The 18,733-nt window shown below is 39.7% G+C and overlaps 4 protein-coding genes across 4 annotated transcripts; 3 read left to right on the plus strand and 1 right to left on the minus strand.

The window, feature by feature from the left end:
* Nucleotides 1–4,871: 4,871 nt before the first annotated feature.
* On the plus strand, nt 4,872–5,798 carry LOC137132495 (olfactory receptor 6N2-like). Its single transcript, XM_067515019.1, has one exon. It carries the CDS (start codon nt 4,872–4,874, stop codon nt 5,796–5,798), a length of 927 nt encoding a protein of 308 aa, XP_067371120.1.
* Nucleotides 5,799–7,834: 2,036 nt separating this feature from the next.
* On the minus strand, nt 7,835–8,782 carry LOC137132894 (olfactory receptor 11A1-like). The gene has a single exon (XM_067515913.1). The coding sequence runs from the start codon at nt 8,780–8,782 to the stop codon at nt 7,835–7,837; it is 948 nt and encodes a 315-aa protein (XP_067372014.1).
* Nucleotides 8,783–12,523: 3,741 nt separating this feature from the next.
* Nucleotides 12,524–16,268, plus strand: LOC137132897 (olfactory receptor 6M1-like). Its single transcript, XM_067515916.1, has 2 exons — nt 12,524–13,445; nt 16,093–16,268. The coding sequence occupies exons 1-2, from the start codon at nt 12,539–12,541 to the stop codon at nt 16,266–16,268; spliced, it is 1,083 nt and encodes a 360-aa protein (XP_067372017.1). The 5' UTR covers nt 12,524–12,538.
* Nucleotides 16,269–16,584: 316 nt separating this feature from the next.
* LOC137132505 (olfactory receptor 6N2-like) lies at nt 16,585–17,505 on the plus strand. The gene has a single exon (XM_067515055.1). It carries the CDS (start codon nt 16,585–16,587, stop codon nt 17,503–17,505), a length of 921 nt encoding a protein of 306 aa, XP_067371156.1.
* Nucleotides 17,506–18,733: the final 1,228 nt, after the last annotated feature.

Genomic DNA, 18,733 nt, shown 5'->3' on the forward strand with positions numbered 1-18,733 from the left:
TTCTGAATTTGGAATAGCAATGTAAATGGAAAAAATGGATAATAAAAATATGCTCCCACACTTGTGCGGTGGAAGCCTCTGGTGACAGAGACATTGTACAGCACTGGTCATAGTAATACTGAGACTGTAAACAGTTTTAGAAAGTCTTGTGTCTCTACAGCAGAAAATGATGTGGTAGCAAACTTAAGTGCTGGCTGCATTACAGTACTGTCACACCAAAGATGGGGCTTCACTTCCAGTCAGGACAACTAAATACATATAATGTGTCTCAAGTCGAATTGTGACAATGACTTCCATACCGGATCGGTCGGGGCCCAGGTTAACGACTGCCACCGGTGCTGTTGACCTACAGGGTATCGGTGGAAATTGGACTACTGTTGGTCGAAGACGAGGTTGAAGGTGTGTTCGTAGGCAAAGAGAGAAGAGGAAAGCTAAGAATGTAGGACTGACAGTAGAGACTTTGAATGTTGGGACTATGACAGGGAAGGCTAGGGAGTTGATCGACATGATGCAGAGAAGGAAAGTGGACATACTGTGTGTCCAGGAGACCAGGTGGAAAGGTAGCAAGGCTAGAAGCTTAGGAGCAGGGTTCAAGTTGTTCTACCATGGGTCAGATAGGAAGAGAAATGGAGTAGAAGTTGTATTGAAAGAGGATTTTGTGAGGAATGTTCTAAAGGTGAAAAGAGTATGAGACAGGTTTTTGAGTTATGCCCCACAGGTAGAATGTGAGTAGAGTTAGAAAAGAAGGAGAAATTCTGGAGTGAATTAGATGAAGTGATGCAGAGCATTTCCAGAGGTGAGAGAGTGGTGATTGGTGCAGATTTCAATGGACATGTAGGCGAAGGGAACAGAGGTGATAAGACTGTGATGGGCAGGTTTGGTCTTCAGGACAGGAACACAGAAGGACAGATGGTGGTTGACTTTGCAAAAAGGATGGAAATGGCTGTAGTGAACACTTTCTTCCAGAAGAGGCAGGAACATAGGGTGACGTATAAGAGCGGAGGTAGAAGCACTCAGGTGGACGACATCTTGTGTAGACGTTGTAATCTGAAAGAGATTAGTGACTGTAAAGTGTTGGCAGGGGAGAGTGTAGCCAGACAACACAGGATGGTGGTGTGTAAAATGATGCTGGTGGTGAGGAAGATGAAGAGGGCGAAGTGGTGGAAGTTGAAAAAGGAAGGATGTTGTGTAGTTTTCAGGGAGGAGCTGAGACAGACTCTGGGTGGTTTGGAAGTGCTTCTAGGTGACTGGACCACTACAGCTAATTTGATCAGGGAGACAGGTAGGAGGGTACTCGGTGTGTCATCTGGAAAGAGGAAAGTGGACAAGGAGACTTGGTGGTGGAATGAGGAAGTTCAGGAGTGTATACAGAGAAAGAGGTTAGTTAGGAAGAAGTGGGACACTGAGAGGACTGAAGAGAGTAGACAGGAGTACAGGGAGATACAGCATAAGGTGCAGGTAGAGGTGGCAAAGGCCAAACAAAGAGCATATGAGGACTTGTATGTTAGGTTGGACACTAAAGAGGGAGAGGTGGATTTGTACAGGTTGGCCAGACAAAGAGATAGAGATGGAGGACGTTGAAGAGGATGAAGAGTGGAAAGGCAGTTGGTCCTGATGACAAACCTGTGGAGAAATGGAAATGTCTAGGAGACATGGCAGTAGAGTTTCTGACTAGTTTAACAAGATCTTGGACAGTGAGAGGATGCTGAGGACTGGAGGAGAAGTGTACTGGTGCTTATTTTTAAGAACAGGGGAGATGTGCAGAGCTGTGGCAACTACAGAGGAATAAAGCTGATGAGCCAAACAATGAAGTTGTGTGAAAGAGTAGTGGAAGCTCGGCTAAGGGCAGAGGTGAACATTTGTGAGCAGCAATATGGTTTCATGCCTAGAAAGAGTCCAACAGATGCAGTATTTGCTTTGAGGATGCTGATGGAGAAGTACAGAGAAGGTCAGAGGGAGTTGCATTGTGTCTTCGTAGATTTAGAGAAAGCGTATGACAGGGTGCCGAGAGAGGAGCTGTGGTATTGTATGAGGACGTCTGGAGCGGCAGAGAAGTATGTTAGAGTGGTGCAGGACATGTATGAGAGCTGTAAGACTGTGATGAGGTGCTGTAGGTGTGACAGAGGAGTTCAAGGTGGAGGTGGGTCTGCATCAAGGATCAGCTCTGAGCCCCTTCTTGTTTGCTCTGGTGATGGACAGGCTGACAGATGTAGACAGGAATCTCCATGGACTATGATGTTTGCAGATGACATTGTGATTTGTAGTGAGAGCAGGGAGCAGGTGGAGGAAAATCTAGAGGATGCAGAGGATATGGTTAGATGGAGGCACATGATTCGCTGTGGCGTCTCCTGAAAGGGAACAGATGAAAGGAAAAGAAGATGATCACATTTACATCTACATTTAGTCACAGTCATGATCTTATGCACTAATCAGGCAGAACATTATAAAACCTTTGCAATTTCATGCATCCAATACAGTGGCTCTGCCATGAACTCTACAGTTTTCAGGTTGAAATTGTTATATAGGTGATAATTCTACCATGTGTTTATTATTGAGGTCAAAGAAGGTAGTGAAGTTGTACTGGAGTGGATTTTACTGGTTCTAATGTTTTTGCCACCGTATTAAAAATGAATGAGGTGGCACTCACACACTTCTATTCTTCAATACTTCAAATGCAATTAATGCACTTAGTGGAAATGATTTTCATTTTTCCAGAATTGAAACTTCTTTTGACAAATTTTTCTTTCTGTCCAAAACTTTATCAGGTCGTTCCTTCAAGTTAGACTTTAACACACAGATCTGAAACTTGCCTCTGTTCTTGCTATTGTGGGTCTGCTGAGATCCACAGCAATATTCCACAACTATATAATGTTAAGAAAAGGTTTCTGTCAGACTTTTGAGGGACAACCAGTGCAAATCATAAGTTAATGCTGTGCTAAATAGAAAGTCGGGTCATAGGGATCAGAACATCTTTGTCACAGAGATCAGGTTAGAGATATGTGTCTCATCCAAGTTTGAATGTCAGAGTAAGAGGGAAAAATGCATGTTTAGACAGTGGAGACATCTGATGTAATGGACAGGAGTAGATGATAGAACCCAGAGATGGTGCACATTTGGACAAGAGAAGAGGACCTTGCAGAACAACTGTGGAGAGACAGTAAGTGCTGCATACTTGCCCCTGCAAAGACACATTGTAGGTTCACCCATATAGGTAAATACTGAGTCTGCTGAGAGCTGTACCAGGGAGGCTTATTTCTACAATGGAGACAAGGGGGGTCTGGTGGATTACAGCAAAACGACGTTAAAGAAATAGCAGCAACAAAGACTGAATGCTGCGTCACAGAACTACCTTCATTTACCCGAGACAGTATACTTCTACTTCTAATGGAGAATATGTCCGATAAGTTAGAAATTGTACTGGCATTGTTTTTGCTGTTGCCTCTTCTTGTGCACTAAGCTGAACAGCCGACCTTCTCCCTCAGAGAGAACACTGACAGCCCTTCAACGTGCTAGATCATGTCAAAAGCTTTCGTCGGGGGTCCGAGTAATGCCAAACGTGTGCGACATCCCACAAATAACTAGCACAACACAATGTTTACCAATGGCCAATGTTAGTCACTGCTTTTGAAAATTAAAAGAATTAAAAGAAGACAGTTTTCTGGTGATTAAGACGATGTTAAGACGTAAGATGTTCTGTTACTGTCACAAACCCTCTCTGCTTCCTGACCACAGCCGAGTCATCAACTGTGAAATTTAGATAAGATAGTGAACCAGCACCAACTGGATGTTCTGTACTTGAAGAATGAGCTTCCACCAGCCTCGATTGAAACTTAGATTAAACTTATGCATGTCTTATATTTTCAACTCTGAACATAGAAGCCTTACTGATTCCATTGTCTCAGCCATGACCTTCCTCACGTTTTGTTTCTCAGTATAAAACAGCACACGCAGTTACCTTTGGCTGACGTACTAGTTGACCACAACAGGGGGCCTCATGTTTATTTTCCTTTGACATCACGTGTCCTGTGACTTTTTGCGAGATCCTAGTTCCCAGTAATCAGCCCTTTGAAGTCCCATAGTATAAAAGCCAAGTATGTTGTATTTGCTTCTAACTGATTCCTGTAGTATGATTTTCCTTAAGATTAAAATTTCAAAAATCTGGTACGTCTGTCTTTACATCTTTGGTTTTTAGGTTTTTAAAATTGGTTGAAAATGTAAAACGCCCTAATGTGTATGAGGTCTTAGTAGTGGATTACTGTGTGCTCTGCAGCTCCTCCTTCAGGGTTTGCTCCTGGTGGTTTTTCCAGTCATCACTGGCTGATCCCAGCGTACCTGCAGCCAATCATGGTTCACCAGGGTGTATATGAAGACTGGGGAGCTGCACCTCTGAGCCTCTTAGCCACTTCTTCTCCTTTACTACCTGAGCACATGTATTTTGAGTGTTAACGTTCTATTTAGAGTGTGTTTGTTGCCCCTCAAGGTCATAGCTTGTTGTTGGTTGTTAGTTTTTTGGTTAACTTACTCCTTGCCAGTAAAGTCTGAAGGAAACAGCTGCCATTTTGTTGTTCAGGATTGTACTTTCTGTTTTTTCCTCATTTACTAAGCAGCTAGTTATATTTTGAGATTAAAGCTGTGTGGTTTTTGAAGGTTGACTTAAGGTAGAGCCGCCTCCAAAGCAACAAATCAGAGCTAAAACTCCACAGAGCTAAACACTTCACTTTCTCTAAGTCAGGTATCTGTGAATGAATGAGACACCTCAATACAGGTAATATGTTACTGCAAAGCTCAAACTAACACTGCTTCTCTCAGCTATGTATTTATAACCTCATTCAAATCGACCTTCTCTTCACACTTTGGTTTTGAAAACCTTGATGGATGATACAATAAATGTAACATATTTAACTCTAACTGGGTTCACAGAACTGCACAAATACAGATATCTTTGTTTTATAATCATGTTTAAACTGTATGTTCTAATAATCTGCTTTAATGTCACTATTGTTGTTCTTATCGGAATTCACAAAAACCTCCATGAGCCTATGTACATTTTTATTGCAGCTTTGTTAATTAACTCACTTCTTTACAGCACTAACATTTACCCAAAGATGTTAACTGACATCTTATCTGCAAAACAGATCATAACTTATCCACTCTGTCTGTTACAGTCTTTTATATATTACACTATGATGGGTTCAGAGTTCTTACTGTTAGCAGCTATGTCCTATGACAGATATGTCTCTATATGTAAACCTCTGCAATATCCAACGATCATGAGAAAATCAACTGTCAGTGTCATTCTGGTTTTATCTTGGATTCTGCCTGCTTGTGAGCTTGCAGTATTAGTTGTATTGTATGCTAATAACAAAGTCTGCAGTTATACTTTGACAGGAATCTTTTGTAACAACTCAATTTACAGTATTCAGTGTGTGCGCTCAGTAGCAATATCTGTATATGGTGTATTCATGTTTGTAAATATCATTCTGTTCCCTCTGATTTTCATTCTTTATACTTACACCAGGATCCTGATTATTTCCTACCGAAGCTGTAAAACTGTCCGAAAAAAGGCTGCACAGACCTGTTTACCTCACCTGCTGGTTTTAATCAACTTTTCCTGCTTTGCTACTTATGATATAATTATAGTTCGACTGGAATTAGATTTAGCCAAACTTTTGCGGTTGATAATGACTTTGCAAATCATTGTGTATCATCCTCTCTTTAATCCAATTATATATGGACTAAAAATGAAAGAAATCTCAAAACATTTGAAGAGGATGTGGAACCAGCTAAAATCACATTAGTACATGAACTCTCTTAACTAATTTACACCCTTTGTATTTGTAGTGATAAAACAGAGATTCAGCATTAACGGACCTGTTTTTATGATCATATTAAAGCAGAATTGTAAATTTTTATATTCATGTAACATGGATGTATTTGTTTTAGCTGTTAGCTTCCTAGTTGTATTAATGAACTTCAGTGTCACCTCTGGACCCTGCAAACAGTGGCTGAAAATGTTGGGATCCCTATTAATACTGCTCCATCTCTACATACAGCAAACGTGAAAATGGAAATTACCAGGAAAATATGCTGAAAGGCAATTTGCTCTCCTTTCTTGATAGATTAGTTTTTCATTAGTTCATATTTCATACTCATTAGCTCATTAGTTAATATTGAAACATGTAATAACTTCAGCATAATAGATTTAACTCTAAGCTGTTGACTGTCTTGAATTAAGCCTTGGGTTTTACCTGTGAAGACTGTATAAGTTGCCCTTTTGAATCTGAGATAAGAACCATCACAAGTGAAGAACAAACACTGGGGGCAGTAGCCTGTGGGTGGAGAATGTTCTGCTCAGCAACAGAAGGTTCTAAAATGTTTGACTTATGAAGCCTGTAGAACTGCTTGAAACTCTGTGGATGTACTTCACTCTAACAAGAAAATAAAACCCTTAAAGACATCCTGGATGTTGAAGCTTCTTTACTGATTACAATCGAGGTGTCTACGACAAGATGCTGTTGATTTTGTCACAACAGTGTAACCAGTGGTAAAAAGAAACCACTGGTGTACTAAACAACACCTACAGGTCAGCAATTGAAAACAGCCTGCATCACACTTTGCACAGTTATGTAGTGTGATGCTTGTTCTAAATATTTATGTAGCGATGTCGGATTCTGTGATAAAAACATTGTGGTTTGTAAAGAAAAACTCTGTCAAACACATTTTATTACAATACACAACTACACCAACAAAGCAACCACAGTCACAGAAATGGCTGTGAAGCCAAGTCATTACTACGTAGCAGAAGTCAATAGTAATGATAGTAATAATGAATACAGTATTATTTACTACTGTTTAGTTTGCGTTGTTTTTTGGAACCTGTATTTCTAATGGATCAAAAGATCCAATATGAATAAATCTTATGCAGCAAATCTGATTTATGATAAAACACACATATTTCATTGTTCAGACCATGTACCATTTATTCATTAAATCCATCAGTAATAATAGTAATGACCTCACGTGCACTAAAGTGTTGACAAAAAACTTTATTCACCAAAATTTATTTACCAAGACGTGTGTTCACTGAAATACTCCAGCACATACAAACCAAAATGTCTTACAAAATGTTTTGTAAGATTATTTCAGTTATCAGCAAGTGTACTACTGCTGTATGATACAGCAATTGAACAAGAATCAGGCATTTATTGGTGTGTGCATTGAATGAAATGAGCTGGAACATGACTGTCATCGTGCTGTGAAATCACAGTTGCAACATTGGACTAGATTATTTTTTTAAGACATTTATTCAATGCATTTGAAATTTTTAGAACTTGGACAGCAAAGCTCTGTAACAGCATGTAAACGGAGGCTGATTGTCTTCTTAACTCATAGACACACCGTGATCCAAATCATAGTCATTATACAATTGGTGCCGATGGAATGGGAATAAATCCTGGTCTTGTAGTTAGTGCTGTCATTTCATATTTAATCAAAATTATGATTTATTGATTCATCTATCATCCCAGTAAAGTTCATCACTACTACAAAACAGTTTCACTCATTGGCCCTAATAAATCAAAAACATGCACTTGTCCTCAAGTCTCTTACTTTATAACAGTTAATAAGTTAATTTCATGGTCATTAAAAAACTTAAACAAGACACACCGATACAATTATCATGTAGTTAATGTTAACTGGCAACTATTTCATGCTAAACCGAAAATAAAAATTAATGATTAGAATAAAAGTAAATGTAATCAGTGGTCATTACACAGTCAAGGCTGTTAATGGTCTTTGATGGACATTTAAAATCAAACCTTTACAGTCAACAACGTTAGTGTCTGTACAACTGTGTTGATACATTTTTGTCTGAATGAAACAATCTCTTGAGGTGTTTAGAGATTTCTCTCATCTTTAGTCCATATATGATTGGATTAAAAATGGGATGATACAAAATAATTTGCATTGTTATTAATAAACGCACAGTTTTCAGAAGATCAGTGTCCAGTCGAACTAGAAGAATATCATATGCAATCAAACATGTAAAGTTGATGAAAACCACCAAGTGAGGTAAACAAGTCTGTGCAGCTTTTCTTCTGACTGCTCTACAACTTCGATATGATATTATAAGTATCTTTGTGTAGGTATAAAGTATGAAAAGTACAGGGAGAAGTAAAATATTTACAAAACAAACTAAACCATATATATTCAGTGCTCTTGAACCCACACAGTGAAGTTGGACAACTGTGCTGTTACAAATTATTCCACTGAATATGAAGTTGCATAGTTTAATGTTGGCATTCAGCACAATTGATGGAGCAAACTCACTAACAGGCAGAAGCCAATTCAAAACCAGGATGATACCAATGTTCCTTTTCCTCATGATAGTTGGATATTGCAGAGGTTTACATATAGACACATATCTGTCATAGGACATGGCTGCCAACAGTAAAAACTCTGAACCACCTAAAGAGTAATAAATAAACCACTGAAAGAGACAGGCTGAGTATGATATGATCTGTTTCTCCGATAAAACATCTATGAAAAGCTTTGGATAGGTGGCCGTGCTGAAAAGGACAGAGTTGATTAACAAAGCTGCAATAAAAATGTACATAGGCTCATGTAGATTTTTGTTGATTACTATGAGACACACAATAGTAGAATTACAGCAGATTATTATTAAATATGCCGTAAACATGATGAGAAAATAAATATATCTATATTTCTGTAACTCTACGTATCCATCAAGGGTTATATATGTGTTGTTTAAGATATCATCCATTAAAGCAGTATAAAAAACCTAGTTCTCACTTTGAGCACATTAGTGACACAAAACCGGTATCGAATTGTCTCAATCTTCTCCACAGTGGTCACAGGTACCTGATCTACAGGTGGCAGCTTGTGCACTCTTTTTATTGAGGTTTCGGATCCTCTGTGGATCTCATTACACCAAGAGCTACTAACCTGTTAACATCAAACTCTGGAGGCCTAAACTTTTACTGGTTTTGTCCACATACATTTTTACAGTTACACATTGATAGAATACCAGAGTCAAAAGGAACCTCCTAGAAATGAATGAACAATGAATAAATCCCAGCTGACAGACTGAAGGAGTAAACAGTGCATTGACAAAAGAAGCAAGAAAAGAAACAGTGGATTCAATAACTGTGTCAATTGTGCATTTTTAAAACGTTCCCTCTACAGGCCACTGTTTGTTCAGTTTTATTCAAATGTGGTCAGACGTTGATGTAAAAACAAGCAGAAATCACTCCATGGTGATTATGTCTCTTTTGTGCCTTTCTGCCCTTTTCCAAATCCCAGTTGTTGTTTTTTTTACAGAAATCACACTTCTTTTTATCCTAAAAGACCCAAACCCGTAGACTAAGACCTCCCCTGGCAGCGCAGATCTCACGGTGCTGGAAACGTGGGCCGACACGTGAACCGTAATCGCTTTGGGAGATGATGGCGCGGCAGTAGCTCGCAGCGGCCTCTCCGGATCCAAAAATGGTGTTTTTGCCGTATTTAGCCAGACCCTTTACAGTACATGGACACCACAGTCAGCTGTGTTCATGTGTACGACCGCCAGACATTGCTGCGGCACAGGGTTCATACATACAACAATCTGCACGAGGAAGTAATTGGTAACCTTTACGACCTCGGCTTGCTACGACCCCAGCGACAAAGACCAGGCCCCCAGCCCTCGGTGTCACCTGACGCCGGTGGCCAGGTGAGGGGACGTCGGAAGCGCTGCTCGAGGAAGCGGAAGCGTGGCAAGTAGGCGGGTGTCCGTGCTAGGCTAAATGCTAACCCATCAACTTGGAGGAATACACATCAACAGTAACCAGCTACATCAGCAAGTGCGTTGATGATCATCTCCAAGACCATCATTACACGCTCCAACAGGAAGCCGTGGATAAATGCTAACGTGTGTGCGTTGCTAAAACAAAGAGACGCTTCCTTTAGAACAGGGGACAAGACGGCCTTAAGAACAGCAAGGTCCAAACTGTCCCGTGCCATTAGAGAGGCGAAGCGCGCACACACAAAGAAAATCCACGATCACTTCGAAGACAGCGGAGACACCCGGCGCATGTGGCAGGGCATCCAGCCGATCAGGAACTACAAGTCAACTTCACCTGCTTGTGACCGTGACGCCTCCCTCCCAGATGCGCTGAACCTCTTCTCCCGGTTTGAGGCACAGAACAACGTGAAGGCGAGGAAGACCACCCCTCCTTCCAGTGACCAGGTGCTCTGTCTAACCACAGCTGAAGTGAGGAAAACTCTATGCAGAATTAACCCACGGAAGTCTGCTGGACCAGACAACATTCCTGGCAGAGAGCTCAGGGAGTGCGCAGAACAGCTAGCGGATATCTTCACAGACATCTTCAACATCTCCCTGAGCCGCACGTTGTTCCTACGTACCTCAAGGCAACGACCATTGTGCCTGTGCCTAAGAAGTCTACTGTCTCCTGCCCCAATGACTACCGTCACGTCGCGCTCACACCCATCGTGATGAAGTGCTTCGAGAGGCTCGTCATGAGGCACATTAAGACCCAAGTACCAACCTCCCTGGACCCCATGCAGTTTGCGTATCGTCCAAATCGTTCCACGGACGATGCCATCTCCACGACCCTCCATCTGGCCCTCACCCACCTGGACAATAAGGACTCATACGTACGAATGCTGTTCATTGACTTCAGCTCAGCATTCAACACAATCATCCCTTAGCACCTGATCGAGAAATTGAGCATACTGGGCCTGAACACCTCCCTCTGCAACTGGATTCTGGACTTCCTGACTGGGAGACCCCAGTCAGTCCGGATCGGGAACAACATCTACAGCACCACCACACTGAGCACTGGAGCCCCTCAGGGCTGTGTGCTCAGCCCTCTGCTGTTCACTCTGCTGACGCACGACTGTGTAGCAATGCACAGCTCAAACCACATAGTCAAGTTTGCTGATGACACGACCGTGGTGGGTCTAATCAGCAAGAACGACGAGTCAGCTTACAGAGAGGAGGTCCAACGGTTAACAGCCTGGTGTGGAGCAAACAACCTGTCTCTGAACGTTGACAAAACTAAAGAGATGGTTGTGGACTTCAGAAGAGCACAGAGCGACCATTCTCCATTGATCATCGATGGATCCTCAGTGGAGATAGTCAAGAGCACCAAATTCCTTGGTGTTCATCTGGCGGACAACCTCACCTGGTCAGTCAACACCAACTCCATCACCAAAAAAGCCCAGCAGCGTCTCTACTTCCTGAGAAGGCTGAGGAAAGCCCATCTCCCTCCCCCCATCCTGACCATGTTCTACAGAGGGACCATTGAGAGCATCCTGAGCAGCTGCATCACTGCCTGGTTTGGGAACTGCACCGTCGCGGATCGCAAGACCCTACAGAGGATAGTGAGGACAGCTGAGAAGATCATCGGAGTCTCTCTGCCCTCTATCATGCACATTTACACCACACGCTGCATCCGCAAAGCCAACAGCATTGTGGACGACCCCACACACCCAACACACACACTCTTCACACTCCTGCCATCAGGAAAGAGGTTCCGAAGCATTCGGGCCACCACATCCAGACTATGCAACAGTTTTTTCCCACAAGCCATCAGGCTCCTCAACACACAGAACTAAAATAGAACTTAAACACACTGCAAACCGAAGTCAGCACATTCTCATCACTCACTACTCATCTAATACCACCACCACTTATTTATTATTTATTTACTGTTATCATTCTACATTTACCGCACTACACTGTTTACCTGCTGTTTTTTGCACGTTCCAATGCAATTGCACTGTTTACATGCTGGACATTTAAAATTTTTATGCACTATACTGTTTACATGCTGCTCTTTTTACACCCTTAGCACACTTAACTGTACTGTACTGTAAAATAGTATACAGTAGGTTTACTGGTCGGCACTGTCTTGGGTTTTGTGTCCTGTCCTGTGTTACTTGTGTTGTCTCTCCACACTGTCTGTTTGTACTGTTTTTCGTCTGCACTGGTTGCACTTGGTTGCACTCGATGCTTTACTATAGCTTGTGTTGTTTGCAGCACCTTGGTTCTTGGAGGAACATTATCTCAATTCTACTGTGTGCTGTGTACCACTGTGTATAGTAGAAATGACAATAAAAGCCACTTGACTTGACTTGACTTGATCACGACCGAGAAAGACAGAGACACATTGTGTTGAAAATTCTATTTTTATTGCATCATCTCACAATGTCAACAGAAACAGAAACAGTAATATGACAGTAGCTGTGTGAAAAGAAGGTTTATCGAATGAGAATCGCTCAAGCCTCTGGAGTCGTATAGTCTTTACTTGTTAGTAGTTCTTTGTGTAATGAGATCCACGGAGAATCCGGAAGCTCAATAAAACTGTAGAAAAGCCCTCGTCCTGGCAGTAAAGTCTTTGGAAGTTCTTCTGTCGATCAGGTACCTGTGAGTGAGTGAATGACACATTTTGCTACAGTTTGTGGTTTACTACAGTGATCAGTGAGACTTCTTGTCTTTCTTGTAGTTTTTACAGCCTTAATGGATGATGAATTAAATGTAACATATATAACTCTTGATGGGTTTATAGAATTACACACATACAGATTTCTTTATTTTGTGATCATGTTTATAATATATTTTCTAATAATCTGCTTTAATTTCACCATTGTGTATCTGATCTGGATTCACCAAAACCTCCATGAGCCTATGTACATTTTCATTGCGGCTTTGCTGATCAATTCTGTTCTTTACAGCACTAATATCTACCCAAAGCTGTTAGTTGACATTTTGTCTGAAAAACAGATTATATCATACTCAGCCTGTGTGTTTCAAGCATTTATGTATTACACTCTGGCTTGTTCAGAGTTTTTACTGTTAGCAGCTATGTCCTATGACAGATATGTGTCTATATGTAAACCTCTGCAATATTCAACTATCATGAGGAAAACAATTGTCAGTATGTTTCTGGTTTTATCTTGGATCGTGCCTGGCTGTGAGATTGCACTGTCAGTTATATTTAATGCTAATATAAAACTGTGCAACTTTACTTTGAGAGGAATCTTTTGTAACAACTCAATATACAAATGTCAGTGTTTGAGTTCAGTAGTTCTATCTGTATATGGAGTCTTTGTATCGTTAAATATTTCTTTTTTTCCTATGCTCTTTGTACTTTTTACATACACCAGGATCCTAATTATTTCCTACAGAAGTTGTAAATCAGTCAGGAGAAAAGCTGCACAGACCTGTTTACCTCACCTGCTGGTTTTAATTGGCTTTTCCTGTTTTTTTATTTATGATATTGTTATAGTCAAACTGGAATCAGATTTTCCGAAGACAGCCCGTTTAATAATGACTTTACAAATCATTTTGTATCATCCTCTCTTTAATCCACTCATATATGGACTAAAAATGAAAGAAATCTCTAAACACCTCAAAGGGCTGTTGAGTAAGTTCAAATCATATTAATATATCCACATAGTTAACTCACGCACTTTTTAAAAATGTTTTAGTGATAATGCAAAAATGTGCTTTTCAGGCATTTGTAAATGACTGATATACAGAATAAAGGATCTTTGTCTTCATATTAGTATCATGTATTAATGAAGCTCATATCAATGAATTCTGAATTTGGAATAGAATTGTAAATGGATAAAGTTTTACTATGTTACATGTCATGGTCACAAAGTCTTTGGTTGTTAATATAATTTATCACTATAAGGTCACTTTTTTATTATTGTTGCTTTAAGTTTCACAGCTTTTATAAATGGTAAGGTTACATTGTGCAGCTTTTTTTTTAACGTAGTTTTAATAAAAATATGATCCACTTGTGCGGTGGAAGCCGCTGGTGACAGAGACATTGTACAGCACTGGTCATGGTAATACTGAGACTGTAAAAAGTTTTAGAAAGTCTTGTGTCTCTACAGCAGTAAATGATGTGGTAGCAAATTTAAGTGATGGCTGCATTACAGTACTGTCACAGCAAAGATGGGGCTTCACTTCCAGTCAGGACAACTAAATACATATAATGTGTCTCAAGGCACTTTGGGCAAAACACGTAATCTGCATCTGTTATATCTTATCTGTGTCCTAAAAGTCCTTATATTTTACAGAAATCAGATCACATTTACATTTACATTTAGTCACAGTCATGACCTTATGCACTAATCAGGCAGAACATTATAAAACCTTTGCAATTTCATGCATCCAATACAGTGGCTCTGCCATGAACTCTACAGTTTTTGGGTTCAAATTGTTATATAGGTGATAATTCTACCATGTGTTTATTATTGAGGTCAAAGAAGGTAGTGAAGTTGTACTGGAGTGGATTTTACTGGTTCTAATGTTTTTGCCACCGTTATTAAAATGAATGAGGTGGCACTCACACACTTCTATTCTTCAAACACTTAAAATGAAATTAATGCATTTGGTTAAAAAAAAATATTAAAATATCAAGTACATTTTGAAAATAAAAAGTAAGAAAATGTACAAATACAAAATGTACATGATGCTGCTTGTGAAGAGCACAGCAACGCTTCCATTAATTCTTCTGTCATCACTGTTAAGAGGTGTTTTCAATAAAGCTTAGATATATTGTGTTCTTTCATATTTGTGACTTTGGTGAGGATCAGATGACATTTCGTGACCATTTTATGCAGAAAACCTGGAAATTGTAAACAGCACTAAACACTTCTTGTTGTGACTGTATTTACTTTTGAGGGACAACCAGTGCAAATCATAAGTTAATGCTGTGCTAAATAGAAAGACCGGTCATAGGGATCAGAACATCTTTGTCACAGAGATCAGGTTAGAGATATGTGTCTCATCCAAGTTTGAATGTCAAGGGAAAGAAGAAGAGGGAAAAATGCATGTTTAGACAGTGGAGACATCTGATGTAATGGACAGGAGTAGATGATAGAACCCAGAGATGGTGCACATTTGGACAAGAGAAGAGGACCTTGCAGAACAACTGTGGAGAGACAGTAAGTGCTGCATACTTGCCCCTGCAAAGACACATTGTAGGTTCACCCATATAGGTAAATACTGAGTCTGCTGAGAGCTGTACCAGGGAGGCTTATTTCTACAATGGAGACAAGGGGGGTCTGGTGGATTACAGCAAAACGACGTTAAAGAAATAGCAGCAACAAAGACTGAATGCTGCGTCACAGAACTACCTTCATTTACCCGAGACAGTATACTTCTACTTCTAATGGAGAATATGTCCGATAAGTTAGAAATTGTACTGGCATTGTTTTTGCTGTTGCCTCTTCTTGTGCACTAAGCTGAACAGCCGACCTTCTCCCTCAGAGAGAACACTGACAGCCCTTCAACGTGCTAGATCATGTCAAAAGCTTTCGTCGGGGGTCCGAGTAATGCCAAACGTGTGCGACATCCCACAAATAACTAGCACAACACAATGTTTACCAATGGCCAATGTTAGTCACTGCTTTTGAAAATTAAAAGAATTAAAAGAAGACAGTTTTCTGGTGATTAAGACGATGTTAAGACGTAAGATGTTCTGTTACTGTCACAAACCCTCTCTGCTTCCTGACCACAGCCGAGTCATCAACTGTGAAATTTAGATAAGATAGTGAACCAGCACCAACTGGATGTTCTGTACTTGAAGAATGAGCTTCCACCAGCCTCGATTGAAACTTAGATTAAACTTATGCATGTCTTATATTTTCAACTCTGAACATAGAAGCCTTACTGATTCCATTGTCTCAGCCATGACCTTCCTCACGTTTTGTTTCTCAGTATAAAACAGCACACGCAGTTACCTTTGGCTGACGTACTAGTTGACCACAACAGGGGGCCTCATGTTTATTTTCCTTTGACATCACGTGTCCTGTGACTTTTTGCGAGATCCTAGTTCCCAGTAATCGGCCCTTTGAAGTCCCATAGTATAAAAGCCAAGTATGTTGTATTTGCTTCTAACTGAATCCTGTAGGGTGTTTTTCCTTAAGATTAAAATTTCAAAAATCTGGTACGTCTGTCTTTACATCTTTGGTTTTTAGGTTTTTAAAATTGGTTGAAAATGTAAAACGCCCTAATGTGTATGAGGTCTTAGTAGTGGATTACTGTGTGCTCTGCAGCTCCTCCTTCAGGGTTTGCTCCTGGTGGTTTTTCCAGTCATCACTGGCTGATCCCAGCGTACCTGCAGCCAATCATGGTTCACCAGGGTGTATATGAAGACTGGGGAGCTGCACCTCTGAGCCTCTTAGCCACTTCTTCTCCTTTACTACCTGAGCACATGTATTTTGAGTGTTAACGTTCTATTTAGAGTGTGTTTGTTGCCCCTCAAGGTCATAGCTTGTTGTTGGTTGTTAGTTTTTTGGTTAACTTACTCCTTGCCAGTAAAGTCTGAAGGGAACAGCTGCCATTTTGTTGTTCAGGATTGTACTTTCTGTTTTTTCCTCATTTACTAAGCAGCTAGTTATATTTCGAGATTAAAGCTGTGTGGTTTTTGAAGGTTGACTTAAGGTAGAGCCGCCTCCAAAGCAACAAATCAGAGCTAAAACTCCACAGAGCTAAACACTTCACTTTCTCTAAGTCAGGTATCTGTGAATGAATGAAATGAAACCTTGATGGATGATACAATAAATGTAACATATTTAACTCTAATTGGTTTCACAGAACTGCACAAATACAGATATATTTGTTTTATAATCATGTTTAAACTGTATGTTCTAATAATCTGCTTTAATGTCACTATTGTTGTTCTTATCGGAATTCACAAAAACCTCCATGAGCCTATGTACATTTTTATTGCAGCTTTGTTAATTAATTCAATTCTTTACAGCACTAACATTTACCCAAAGATGTTAATTGACTTATTATCTGCAAAACAGATCATAACTTATCCACTCTGTCTGTTACAGTCTTTTATATATTACACTATGATGTGTTCAGAGTTCTTACTGTTAGCAGCTATGTCCTATGACAGATATGTCTCTATATGTAAACCTCTGCAATATCCAACGATCATGAGAAAATCAACTGTCAGTGTCATTCTGGTTTTATCTTGGATTCTGCCTGCTTGTGAGCTTGCAGTATTAGGTGTATTGTATGCTAATAACAGAGTCTGCAGTTATACTTTGACAGGAATCTTTTGTAACAACTCAATTTACAGTATTCAGTGTGTGCGCTCAGTAGCAATATCTGTATATGGTGTATTCATATTGGTAAATATCATTCTGTTCTCTCTGATTTTCATTCTTTATACTTACACCAGGATCCTGATTATTTCCTACCGAAGCTGTAAAACTGTCCGAAAAAAGGCTGCACAGACCTGTTTACCTCACCTGCTGGTTTTAATCAACTTTTCCTGCTTTGCTACTTATGATATAATTATTGTTCGACTGGAATTAGATTTAGCCAAACTTTTGCGGTTGATAATGACATTGCAAATCATTGTGTATCATCCTCTCTTTAATCCAATTATATATGGACTAAAAATGAAAGAAATCTCAAAACATTTGAAGAGAATGTGGAACCAGCTAAAATAACATTAGTACATGAACTCTCTTAACTAATTTACACCCTTTTTATTTGTAGTGATAAAACAGAGATTCAGCATTAACGGACCTGTTTTTATGATCATATTAAAGCAGAATTGTAAACTTTTATATTCATGTAACATGGATGTATTTGTTTTAGCTGTTAGCTTCCTAGTTGTATTAATGAACTTCCTGGTGGTCACAAAGAGAAGATATCCTTTATATGTTTTTAACAAAGTCAGATCTTTATTCTTTTAGCTCTGACTGTGATCTGCACAGATACAGACCCAGAAAATGCAGGAGAGGGTTGACATCAGTGTTACCTCTGGTCCCTGCAAACAGTGGCTGAAAATGTTGGGATCCCTATTAATACTGCTCCATCTCTACATACAGCAAACGTGAAAATGGAAATTACCAGGAAAATATGCTGAAAGGCAATTTGCTCTCCTTTCTTGATAGATTAGTTTTTCATTAGTTCATATTTCATACTCATTAGCTCATTAGTTAATATTGAAACATGTAATAACTTCAGCATAATAGATTTAACTCTAAGCTGTTGACTGTCTTGAATTAAGCCTTGGGTTTTACCTGTGAAGACTGTATAAGTTGCCCTTTTGAATCTGAGATAAGAACCATCACAAGTGAAGAACAAACACTGGGGGCAGTAGCCTGTGGGTGGAGAATGTTCTGCTCAGCAACAGAAGGTTCTAAAATGTTTGACTTATGAAGCCTGTAGAACTGCTTGAAACTCTGTGAATGTACTTCACTCTAACAAGAAAATAAAACCCTTAAAGACATCCTGGATGTTGAAGCTTCTTTACTGATTACAATCGAGGTGTCTACGACAAGATGCTGTTGATTTTGTCACAACAGTGTAACCAGTGGTAAAAAGAAACCACTGGTGTACTAAACAACACCTACAGGTCAGCAATTGAAAACAGCCTGCATCACACTTTGCACAGTTATGTAGTGTGATGCTTGTTCTAAATATTTATGTAGCGATGTCGGATTCTGTGATAAAAACATTGTGGTTTGTAAAGAAAAACTCTGTCAAACACATTTTATTACAATACACAACTACACCAACAAAGCAACCACAGTCACAGAAATGGCTGTGAAGCCAAGTCATTACTACGTAGCAGAAGTCAATAGTAATGATAGTAATAATGAATACAGTATTATTTACTACTGTTTAGTTTGCGTTGTTTTTTGGAACCTGTATTTCTAATGGATCAAA

Source organism: Channa argus, chromosome 9, assembly GCF_033026475.1.
Source record: "Channa argus isolate prfri chromosome 9, Channa argus male v1.0, whole genome shotgun sequence".
NCBI classification, from domain to species: Eukaryota; Metazoa; Chordata; class Actinopteri; order Anabantiformes; family Channidae; genus Channa; species Channa argus.

What these genes read in the sequence shown, in the direction of transcription:
- LOC137132495 (XM_067515019.1), top strand. Translation starts at nt 4,872, where the DNA reads ATGGATGATACAATAAATGTAACATATTTAACTCTAACTGGGTTCACA.
- LOC137132894 (XM_067515913.1), bottom strand. Translation starts at nt 8,782, where the DNA reads ATGGATGATATCTTAAACAACACATATATAACCCTTGATGGATACGTA.
- LOC137132897 (XM_067515916.1), top strand. Translation starts at nt 12,539, where the DNA reads ATGGATGATGAATTAAATGTAACATATATAACTCTTGATGGGTTTATA. An exon ending in ACACCTCAAAGGGCTGTTGA is followed by an intron (nt 13,446 to 16,092) that starts GTAAGTTCAAAT and finishes TGTGCTCTGCAG; the next exon opens with CTCCTCCTTCAGGGTTTGCT.
- LOC137132505 (XM_067515055.1), top strand. Translation starts at nt 16,585, where the DNA reads ATGGATGATACAATAAATGTAACATATTTAACTCTAATTGGTTTCACA.